Source organism: Cygnus olor, chromosome 2 (genome assembly GCF_009769625.2).
Source record: "Cygnus olor isolate bCygOlo1 chromosome 2, bCygOlo1.pri.v2, whole genome shotgun sequence".
Lineage (NCBI taxonomy): Eukaryota > Metazoa > Chordata > Aves > Anseriformes > Anatidae > Cygnus > Cygnus olor.
In genome coordinates, this window is record NC_049170.1 from 138,782,915 (window position 1) to 138,795,169 (window position 12,255).

The 12,255-nt window shown below is 42.1% G+C and overlaps 1 protein-coding gene across 5 annotated transcripts in view; it reads right to left on the reverse strand.

The window, feature by feature from the left end:
* The window catches only part of RNF19A (ring finger protein 19A, RBR E3 ubiquitin protein ligase), a 58,675-nt gene that overhangs the window by 14,582 nt on the left and 31,838 nt on the right, over window positions 1–12,255 (reverse strand). For all 5 annotated transcript variants that reach the window (XM_040548626.1, XM_040548624.1, XM_040548621.1 and 2 more), the window contains one exon: window positions 4,485–5,246. In XM_040548626.1, coding sequence (XP_040404560.1) covers window positions 4,485–5,080 — 596 coding nt within the window. In that variant the 5' untranslated portion in view covers window positions 5,081–5,246. The remainder of the gene's footprint in view (window positions 1–4,484; window positions 5,247–12,255) is intronic.

A 12,255-nucleotide genomic window follows, 5' to 3' on the forward strand; every position in this document is an offset into this window, starting at 1 on the left:
TACTGTTGTTGCTGTTGTTGCCACAAATCACAGCTGAAACTAATTCCTCCATCAGCTTTAAATTCTGAAGTTCATATGATAAAAAACACGTGTATTACAATGAATATTAATGCTGAATATACATATATGCATATACATACACGTATACTCATATACATATACACGCACCTTTAATTCCTACCCACTGTAATGTTTTCAATGATTTTATGCAATAGCTTTATTTTAAATAGAAAAAGAAATACTATGCCCACTGCTATGAACACCTAGAACAGATGTGTAGTTTTATTCATACAAACAGCTGCCCTGCACAGATTTCAGATCTGTAAGTACAGCAGAGCCAAAGTTTGTGGCTGTTCAAATGAAAATAGCTTTATTTTAAGCGTAAATCGTTAATTTTCAACACACCTCGCCCCATTTATAGTAGTTGCATGAAATTCACGTAAAATATTCAGTAATGATACTAAAAAATATTTCCACACAGATGTTTAGCTGAAACTTAGCTATTTTAATTTCAGAGTTGATAGATCTGAAGCTCCATAAAGTTAATGTGATATCATTTTATTAATGTTTTAAACCAGCACGTTGGAGGTTGCTCCTCTTTAAAAGCTATGCAAAACAAACGGGAGTTTTCAACCTTTCACTTACAGATGATGCAGCTACACAAAATTACATACGCTCGCCTGTTTTCAAACAATTTACTTTCCAAGCAAAAACTTGTTTCAGTAATTGCTGGAATCTTCTATACGGTTGCCAAGTTAATCAGCTCAATTTGCCTCACTTGGAGCGACTGAAGAGCTAATTACTCTGCGTGTACACAAAGCGACTCTGGTCCAAACGCTTCTTCAGCACAAAGGGACACATCCACGATTCATTCATGTTATATCGAAGCATCTCAAGCTCAGGCTGCCGAGTGAAGTACCAATTCATCTCCCGCCTCCCACGCCTAACAGGGGCTGGGCACATCCCTGAAAGCACTCCCTGTTGGGGACCGATGTATTGGCAGACCTCTGGAAGTAACCTTTTAGACCAGGACAAGTGTTTGGTCAAACTGTACAAGATTACGGGTTTAATCTGCGTTCATTTTACAGGGCGTGTGAATTCTCGAAGTTCTGGTTAGGCTGAGAGGAGAGAAGGGACAAATAACTGAACTCAGGGTAACAGCAAGTTTAAAAAAAAACACAGGAAAAGGACAACTAATTGCAGAAATGATATATGGTGGGAGCAGAACAGGAACAAAAAATGCGCACTCTTTTGCGAAATCTACGTTTTGCTTGACAAAGATAAAAATCTAAGAACTGCAGCTCTCTTCTAATAATGTCAGCAATAAAATCTCAGCGCAAAAACCCCTAAATAATTCAGGCAGAATAAATGACGGACCACTTTTGGAATACTGATTCACTAAGGCTTATAAAAACGACATTTGACAATTCAATGTTGAAACAGAACCCTCAAAAAATTTGGCTGGAAGAAAGCCCAAGAGGTTTCCTTACCCATTGGACACATCAACTATTTGCTGATGTCCCCTGGCAAGCTATCGCAGGTAGGCTGCAGCTGGTCCAGAGACTTTTACCTAATCTAGCCTAATTTACCTAATCTTACCCTCTAGCTTCCCTCCTTTCCCTCCCCACAGCGAGTACCATGCCAGATGTTTTGTCAATGCTGCGCAGAAGCACTGTCACACAGCATCCACTCGGTTCGTTCTCTTACCTACTTGTGCAGTAAATCATCCCTACTGAAATGCTTGACTTTAGCAAAGGATGCTACTCCGTTCCCTGCACCTGAAGCTCTTGCACCTCTCCTGCCTTGGGATTAATCGCAAGTTTAGTAAATGTGAGCCATCCAGCTTCTTCAGGAAAATTTTGATACGTCCTAAAATCAGGTCAGCTACAACCTTAACACAACCCACCAGTAATACACATCAAGAACTGATCAGAAAAGAAAGAAGCCCCCAGTTTTAACTGGCGAGCTGAGTACAGTTGCCAAAGCAATTAGAAAAGCGTGACTGCTGTTGCACCACATCGCTGGTAAAGCAGTTGTCTGCTGAAGTCTGTGCCTGCTGTACATGGTATGGGGTCTTTAAACCACCTTTGCTAACTAAGCTACTCAGTGAAAAGCTGGATCGTGTTCGCTTCCCTAAATCTCATGCCTGTCCAGCTCCTCCCTCCACCCTCTCTCTCTTCACTACACCATAAAAATCCCCGTTACTTCCGACGCTGCTTCTCCTTCCCATCTCCGCCGGGTGCCTTCTGGCAGCTGCCCTGCCGGGCGGGAGCACATCTGCGAACCATTTGCTGTGCTGCTGCCCGGGGCCAGGCTGGAGAAGGTACCCGTAGGATTCACACGCGGTCCTTTCCCTCGCTGGAGGTGTTATTGGGGATCTCTCTCTCCTCTGCTCAAGTATTGTGTGTTTTTTCCACCAAACTTAGTAAATTAAATTACGCTGAAAGCTCCACCTCCCTCTGCCAAGCGTATCTCCAAGTGCTAAAGGTTTCAAAAGCAACCAGGAGGAGGAAGGGAGCAAGGCAAAACATGGTCACACCTGGTGGTTTCTTTAGGATGGCAACAATAAATGATCCCAAGCAGTATCGAATTAACCAACTTCACCTGGGTTTTAACTAGCAATGAGAACTCGGTGAGGATCTATGCACTAAAACCTGAATCCCACGTAAAGCATTTCCCTACCACGTGTTTCCAAAGGTACAGTTAAGGACACCCATATAACACATCGATTTGTTCCTCTCAAAAAACTGTCAGAGTTTGACATCATGGCAATACACTGTGTTTGCTGTGGGACTCCACCCTTGGTCAGAGAAAGGAGCAGGCAGGAGGCAGCTCTGGAGCAAAGATTTAAATATTTTGCTACGTACTAATACATGGCTATGGTCCCACATGATTGCACAGAGCTTTAGCTTCACTTTGAAGACCCAATCCGTAATTTTGTAATGATATTATCAACAGGAATTACCATTACATTTTCTGACCATTTACAGATGCTTAAGATTTCCTTTAAACGGATGAGAAAAATGAAGTGCACCAAAAAAAAAAAAGCAAAGTAAAAATCCTCCATTAAACATATCCGTGCCTTTCTTTTCCAGCACTTCACTAAGACTATCTGAATCACTGAAACATGGTTTAACAGAAGACGTGGCCACGTTCTTATATGCTTCTACACACCCTGAGGAACATTGGTTTGTTCAAGAACACCAAAACTCAGGGAATCCCGAGCAAAGCAACCAAAGGCTTATCAAATAATGCTTTCCATGGTTTGCTTTCATTAGTAGTAAAGCTCTGCTGATTTCGTCCACGTGACTTTGTAACAAACTCATGCAACCAAACCTCCCAAGTCATTCTTCCTCCTCTGCTCAAACTAACCACAGCAGTGCCATCCATGTCAGACCAGAGGACCCAAGAAGCTGTCATATTTCCAGTCCCTGCTTTTGATCCACATTAGCAAGTTCTACGTCATTTAAATTATGAAAGCAAAATTGTATTTCATCTAAAATGTTTCTTAATACACTGTTCAAATTTGAAAAACCTCCTGAACATTAAATATTCTGATATTAATGTTCAGGTTGCTTACTCTACATAATTGCCTGTCCTATTTAGCTTGTACTCTTCCAACATTCCTCCCTTTCTCTCTACTTATTGTTCATCTGTGATACCCAAAAATAGAGATATTCTCTAGGAGTTTTTACCGTGCGCTGCACATCTGGACTGCAGTCATGGCTATAACCTTTAGGCATCATAGTGATGCAAAACAAAACCTCTAAAAAAACAACTTGCTGAACAAATGGCATTATGAGACACCAACGGTAGAAAATCGTGATGAGCCGCGGTGTCGTATTCAGCCTACTCATGTCAGAATTCAGAATGATTTCAGAGCTGTTTAAATATTAAAGCAATGTTAAAACACTACGTTCTTCAGATAATAAGCAGGAACAAACTGATTATTATCTTACATCAGAACTCTGTTGACAGGCAACAAGTGGTGTGTCAGCCAGCCAGAAGACAGAAGATATCTCAAGCCGGAGAGGGCTTTTTATAAGAAGAAAATCTTCAATCATATTTCATTGTTAAAAAAAAAAAAAAGATATCTGCTTTCTCTTCCATGAGAAGTCCAAATAAATGGACTAAGCTAGAAGTACAGTAAACTAATTTTCAACTTTTTTTTTTATTTCTTGCTTTACCAGGGCAACATTTGAAGCTTTTCCCTGCAGTAGATACATAGCAACCACCTACCAATAAATTTCATTAATTTACTGACATTCTCTCTGTGCAGAATAAGAAAATCCTCCCTGAGGAAAAACTACGGGGAAAGGTTTTTTTGTTTGTTTTTAATGAGAATTCTCTTTGCTACCCACTCATACAACACGTAACAAAATACTAAGGTAAAGTAATTAACTTTTCAAAAAGCATGGTGCTAGGCATGTTATCTATTTATGCTCTCACTTTTGCAGATATGGAAGGAAAAAAAAAAAACCTACCCGCAATCTGGAGCTGGGCACCACCTACAATCAGGATCCGCAACTAGCCATCGCCTAAGCATGAACTCTTCATATTTTTCCATCAAGATGTCGTCGTTTAGTATCAAACGGATATCATGAGGATTAAATCGTTCTGAGCATTCTGGACAGCTAATATTAACTCTACTCTCAGAGATTTCTATCCGGAGATACTGACGCAAGCAATCCACACAAGACCTATGGTGACAAGTCATTATCTCTGGGAACCTGTCCTTGGAGTGCCGCAAAAGGCACAAGGGGCATTCCATGAAGTCTCCGCTTGGTTTGCCACTAGAGGTTGTTCCATTATCAGAAGAGGTACACGTGGAGAAAATAGAGTTCTTGTCTGTACACATTTCTGAATGAATGCTTTCAATACTCGCAATTCCATCAACACCTCCATTTAAATCCCTAGACTTGCGTTTTGTGTCCTTTTTTCTCCGAAAAAGAGAGCCCAAGGAAATTCTTCTTTTCTTTGGTGCCTTTTTAACCGAAGGCAAACTCGCAGAAGAAGCAGAAGACTGGAGGTCCCGATCAGAGCCCATTTGCCGATGTAAACTCATGTCTAGATCACTCATCAAAAATGGGTTAAATTTCACATACAACCCTACTCATTTTTAAGGATCAAAATAAGAGAGCCAGAGGATACATGCTTAAGTCATATTATTATGTAATCCAGTTTGAGAGTCTTCACGCGGAAAATTCACACATCTTTGCTTGCAGCAAATTCTTCACAGGAATTCCCTTTATTAAGAGAAAAGAAAAAATAGATTAGAATCACATCCATCACTTCTGGTTCTGAAGCATCACAGCACTCTAATGACCTGTTATTCCTATTACTACCATCTTCTTCTCATACTTTTGACCCGGTATTTCTTTCTGTCTTCTTTTTTCTATCCATTACATCCTTCTCATCTTAACAAGTCCGAAATTTCCCCAGGGGCAAGGAACATCTTTGTTGTTCTTAAGTGGTGCTGAGAACGGCAACCTCACCCCCCCGCTCCCTGAGGATGTGCGCACAAGAACCACCATAATCCAAGGTGACAAGTAAATGTATAACCAGTTCTTACATACAACACCCTAACAAGCTGAGAGCATTGGAAACTTTTGTTTCCTCTACTTTACAGTTTCCACACGTGATCAGATAACGTACCGAGCCTATATGGTTAGTTAAAAGAAACTAAGGAGTTCTCTGTATGTTTTGAATGCGTTTAGACAACCAGCAGAAATCAAGTCACTGTGGCTAAACAACTCAGGGTATTCTCATATCCTAAGGGTTTGCAGAGCAGTAAGCAGATACATATTTTTATATGTAAAGCACTTGAATATTTCAGAAAGCAGAGCTGGAGAGTGAGTGACAGGCAACACTGCTTTGCCATTCCAATTCCATACTGCAATTCAAGCAAAGACTAGAGTTAAGATGATGACATTTGAATTTTTCATGACATTTAAAAAAGTAAAGAGCAAAAACATCAACAAAAAAAGAGATTCCTATCACATAGTAGGGTTCAGTTATTCTCTTTAAGACAGAGGGGTGCCTATTGTTTAAATGACTGGCTCAAAGGAGAAAGAAAGGTGTTCTCCCATTTTCCTCTGATAGAGGAGACTGATACAACCATCTCCACACACACAGATGGTGCAGCACACCATCTCCAACCAAAAACACCAGGTTGCCCCAAACATGTAAATATTCCCATTTTTTGCCAGCTTAATTGTACAAGAAGAATTCTTAGTCAACCACTTGTGACAGAAGAAAGAGAAGACATTTCTCACGAGACATCAGTGGCGCGTGGCTGGATGCAACGAATGCTGGCACCATTTTTCTCCTCAGCATTTCCCAGCTTACCTCCCCCCCTGCACGGAGTACACTGGATTTCCACAATTTTACCATGGATTTTACCATGGTGCGATAAAGTCAGAAACTGAATATCATGTGCTGCACATCTGAGGCCTCACCTCTGTCATGACTGGGTCAAGACTAGGAGCCAGCAGGCAGAGAAGTCAGCACGACGGCATTTACGCTACCACCTGGTACAGCGGTACCCCATGGATGCATTACCTACATCAAGTGTAAGAATTTAAAAGAAAAACCACCACCACAACCACTACCATCTCCTGGTTTTGTTTAAAAGATGTCTCATGTTTCAGGTCAAAAGATTTTTTTTAAGGAAAAATTAGAGATACTATATTCTGTTTTTTCCAAGTGTTGAATTATTACTTTTTTTTTCTTTTAAATAATGGAAAATCTTACCGCTGTGGAACACCATGCAAAAAGTCTTAGTTTTATTCCCAGGGTCTGTCTAAAATAAAGCCAATTTCAGGAACACACTCTTCCCTCCTGAGGGAACACTCTCAGCCTAAAACCTAGCCAAGAAGAATCCCAGAGTGGCTGAGGCCAGCAGGGCCCTCTGGAGCCACCCGGTGCCACCCGCGCCCAAGCAGGGACACCCAGAGCAGGGTGCCCAGCACCACGCCCAGGCGGCTTCCGAAGGGCTCCAAGGAGGAGACCCCACAGCTTCCCTGGGAGTCTCCATCTCAGAGGGAACATCTTGGATGCTTCACCTGCTTCTGTTCCCCCACAACACGATTCAGTGGTTTTACTGCCACTGTTTCTCTTTCAGTGAACTAAAACATCCCCTTATCTTTAAAAAAAAAAAAAGTGAAACAAAAAAATTGCTCAACAATGACAGAAGTGAATGGTCTTCTGTCTAGGATCTTGACATAGAATCATAGATACTGTTTGCAGTTCATAGATAGTGTCTGAAATGTACTACAGAAACACAAATCCTATAAGCCTACAGCTGATCATAAATTCAGTTTGTAGGTCTAGAAGTGCAAGAATAACCTTAAAAGCATTATTATAACTATAACATTTGCATATTCACACAGATACTACCAGACTAGTGGAAAGCACCAGTCTTCTTCCGCCAGGAGAATCCATGAAGGAACAGAAATCAAAACATTTATTTCAAGCGTAAAGGTGGTTTTCTGTTTTGTTTTAAATAAAACTAAATACGTGTAAAAAAATAGGAAGTAAACACAGTAACACAGCCAAATCTATGACTATAAGCCTCCTCCTCCCTCTCTCTGGAGAGGAAAGAATGTGTATTACACAACATTTCTGCCAGCTCCAACAGATGTATGAAATCAAGTAATGGAAGCTCTGGTGATGATGAACCGGTCTTTTTTTTTTTTTTTAATAAACAAAGGTTCTCCCATGCTCTCCAGAAGCAGATGGCTAGGTCCTATAGCTCTCTTTGCGTAACGCAATCTCATAAGCAGCCTCTCAGAAATAGCAGACTGTCCTGAAATAACTGGCAACTTCGCTAAGTCCTGACTGAATTTCCGCCGTTTTCTTTAGAAGAGCAATCAATTACTCTCCCTAGATTTAAGTGCACGAAGCTAGTTTTAAAAGCCATTCTCTTCCTTATATAGGGATTCTGGATTGCCGTTTTAGTGACGTTCAAAGATGACTTTGCTGAGAAGACTTGGCAGATGATTTATGACAGAAAGAAATGAAGACAAACCTTATAATGCTAATCATGAGCAGAGCCGTACGGAACCACAAAAGCCTTACGAGCGCCGTGTGGAGCCCTGGCCGATTCTCCTCCCGCTGCCCAACCCAACGCAGCATCTGCATGCTTGTGCTGACAGGAGAAGGAAAAGATATTTCATTCTGTACAGCGGGAGAACACAATGCCTGTATTATTCCAGTAACAATGAGCCCATACGAAGAAGATACGCTGCATGAAAAGTGAAGTTGTGAAATCAAAGGACTTGAAAGGAGCTGCGGTACACGGTTATGAACATCAATAGTCTGAGTTTGAGCAGCATTTATTCCAAGCTCTGCACCACTCGTACAGCCCAGTATAAGCTCTATCAACATACAGAAGCGACTAATACAGGCAGCAGTGAAGGGATTAAAAAAAAGCCACACACAGCATAATTCCTAAAAATATAAGTTCACCACTGTCCTCAACATTTCCTCAAAAGCACTTACAGATGACAGAAAAAACATGGTTTTGGCTTCCTGCCATGCCTAAAACCCTACCACAAATCAAGATTCCAGCAGTTCCTCACATTCTCCTCGTGCCACAGACTACCACAAGACACAACTTACCACAGCACAAAACACCTTATAATTTGAACTTTTCCAAAAGCACAGATGTCATTTATAGACGTTAACTCACAAAGCTCAGCACATAACTGCTCCCTATTCCTTCATTAACGTCTCCTAAACAGTTTGATGGAGAAATCTAACATCACTTACATCTAGTTCATTCCCTTCTGTAACTCTTTTTGATCATGCTGCCTTACGGAAATGCTATTGCTGACCACGTAACGCCGTGGCAGGGAAAGTAAATAAGGCTTTGGAAATCTTGGAAAGGGAGAAGTTCTCAACCTCACGATAACAGGAAAATATCTTCTGGTATGGCTTTTTATAACATAACATTAAGATCTCACCAATTTCAAAATTTTTTAAGAAATGCTCTACGACAGCCAAGTACAACCCTACTGGTTTTGCAAGAAAGGAGCAATAAAGTACTACTCCCATAAGCTACTTTCTACAGAAGACTAATGTGCTCATGTTCCAAACTGTCCTTCAAACACAGAGGCACAAATTTAACACATTGCCTGCTCTTGCACCACACATGCACTCACAGGAGCAACAAATGAGGGATTCTCGGCTACTAGTACAAGTAGTTTCACACACCTTTGCAAAATGAGGGCAGGCTTAAGTATTCACGTATGAAAGGAGAAATACAGCATAAAGGTAGATGCAGCTTCATCCTCACTAAAACCCTTAATAGTCCCTCGTGTCATTGATGCTTAAATTGCAAATTGTGACTTTTCCTGTTGCAAATGAACACCCTTTCATCTCAGGCATTTGTTCCTCCAGACGATTTAGCCAAGCGTCAACTTTGTGTTGGTATACTGAAAGCAATTTCTTGAATAAAACTGATTAATAACAGCTCCCTTTGACATCTGTAATTCCAAACACCCATGCTCTGTAGTTGTTTTGTGAGATGCACTGCTTCAACTTAGCTGTAGCAAAAAAACCCAGAGATTGAAGTTCATCCACTGACAATGCATCTACAGATCTGAAACCCACTTCTGCCTCCCTCTTCCAATGAGGATTTCCTGTTGTGATCATACAGTAGCCTGGAATTTCTAATTCGTGATGTTCTTTACGCACAGATAAAGATCTATAGAAGGCATCACAAAAACATGCTGTTGTTTTGTTTACTGCGTTATGTAAGAACTGTAAAAATAAAATGGGATGATATAAAACATGCAAAAGCTTAAGATACTACATTAAATGCCAATGGACAGGATTTTTAAACAGCAATCAAGTTTATGGCTCCAATAGGCATTCTTTAAGTGTCACTTCATTCCATAACAGTCTTTAAATTGGGGGGAAAAAAAAACACTTTTGTCTGAGTATTTCTAAAGAATATACCTCTATTGGGTGAGCCAGTTTAAAGGCAGAAGTCTGGTATCATGAAGAGTTAAAACAGTGAAGAATAATCTTCAAAGAACAGTCCAATGTGTTTCCCCTCAAAAACTACAGTTAAAAATAGCAACATATGTGCCATTTAATGTTTACAAGACTAAAGATATATTTAAGAGACCAGCCAACCTCGTCCTTATGAGTGACTTCCACATAGCTGACACAAACAGGTCCAGGGGATTCCTAAAACACCCTGATGATAACTTCTTGGTACAGGTACTAAGGGAGCCAACTAGGAAAGGGACCCTCCTGGTACCTTTGTTCCTTCTCAACAGAGAGGATCTCATAGGTGAAATGGCAATTGGTGGCCATCTTGGCCATAGTGACCACAAAGTAGTTGAGTTTAAAGTCTTTGGTGATAGGAAGAAAACTGCCACCAAAATTTCAACCCTGGATATGAAGAGAGCAGACTTCAGGCTGCTAGGGGAAATAGTTAGTAGAGCCCCCTGCAAAGCTGCTTTTAAAGACACTAGGGTCCATCAGTGCTGGTCACTTCTGAAGTACCACTTCTTAAGAGCACAGGAGAAGGCAATTCCAAAATGTCAAAGTCAAGCAAGCAGGGCAGAAGACCAACTTGGCTGAGCAGGGATTTTCTTCTAGAGATTAGGTGGAAAAAAAAAGTATATGGCCACTGGAAGCAAGGTTGGGTGACACTGGAGGACTACAGAGATGCTGTTCACCATTGTAGGGAGAAAATTTGCATGGCAATTTGGAAGACTATGACTGCAGTAACGATAAACTCCCAGCCAACCTCAAGTTTGTGCAGGATTTGCTGCTCCAAGTGGCTGATAATTTATGGGACTGATGGGACTCAACCCAGGGTACTGAAGGAGCTGGCTGATGTCATCACGAGACCTCTCTAAATTATTTTTCAATGGTCTTGGGAATCTGGAGAGGTCCCATCTGACTGGAAGCTGACAAATACTGTTCCAATTTTCAAGAAGGGCAAGAAGGAAGACCCTGGTAATTACAGGCCTGTCAGTCTCACTTCAGTGCCTAGTAAAATCATGGAGAAGTTTATTCTGGGAGTTAATGAGAAACACCTAAGGACAATGCAGTCATTGGTCACAGCTAACATGGGTTCACAAGGGGAAAGTCCCGTTTAACTAACTTAATTTCTTTTTACAACCAGGTCACCCTCTCAGCTGACCGAGGGAAGCCAGCTGATGCAGTCGTTTAGGATTTCAGCAAAACTTTCAATACTGCTTCCCACAGTATTCTTCTGGACAAAATGTCCAGCACACAGCTACATAAATACGTAATATGATGGGTGAACAATTGGCTGATGGGTTGGGCTCAAAGGGTTATAGTAAACAGGGTTACATCGTCCTGGCAGCCAGTCACTGTTCTACCGGGCTCCTTTTCACAGCCAGTTCTCTTTAATGTTTTCATGAATGACTTGGATGCAGGACTTGAAGGTACACTAAGTTTGCAGATAACACTAAACCGGGAGGAGCTGCTGACTCTCTTGAAGAGAGGGAGACCTTGCAGAGATATCTTAAATTGGAGAGCTGGGCAATTACCAGCAATATGAAATTTAATAAGAGCAAGTGCCAGATGCCGCACCTGGGACAGGGAAACCCTGGTTATATGTACAGACTTGGGGATAAGAGGCTGGATAGCAGACCCACAGAAAGGGATCTGGGGGTTCTGGTCCATGACAAGCTGCACATGAGCCAGCAGCGTGTCTTGGCAGCCCAAAGGGCCAACCCTGCCCTGGGGTGCCTCAGGCCCAGCACTGCCAGCCGGGAGAGGGAAGGGATTGTCCCGCTCTGCAGCCTCACCTCGGGCACTGTGTGCGGTTTGGGTGCCACAGTATAAGGACATAAGACTATTAGAGAGTGTCCAAAGGAGAAAAGGACAGATGGTGATGGGTCTAGACGCAAAGACACATGAGGAGCAGCTGAGGTCCCTTGGTTTGCTCAACCCAGAGCAGAGCAGGCTGAGGGGAGGCCTCATGGCGGCCTGCAGCTCCCTCACGAGGGGAACGGAGGGGCAGGCGCTGAGCTCTGCTCTCTGGGGACAGCGACAGGACCCGAGGGAACGGCATGGAACTTGGACAGGGAGGGTCAGGCTGGGGGTTAGGGAAAGGTTCTGCACCCAGAGGGTGGTCGGGCACTGGGACAGGCTCCCCAGGGCAGTGGTCACAGCACTGAGCCTGATGGAGTTTAAAAAAGCCTTTGGACAACGCTCTCACACACATGGTCTGATTTTGGGGTTGTGCTGTGTGGAGCCAGGAGA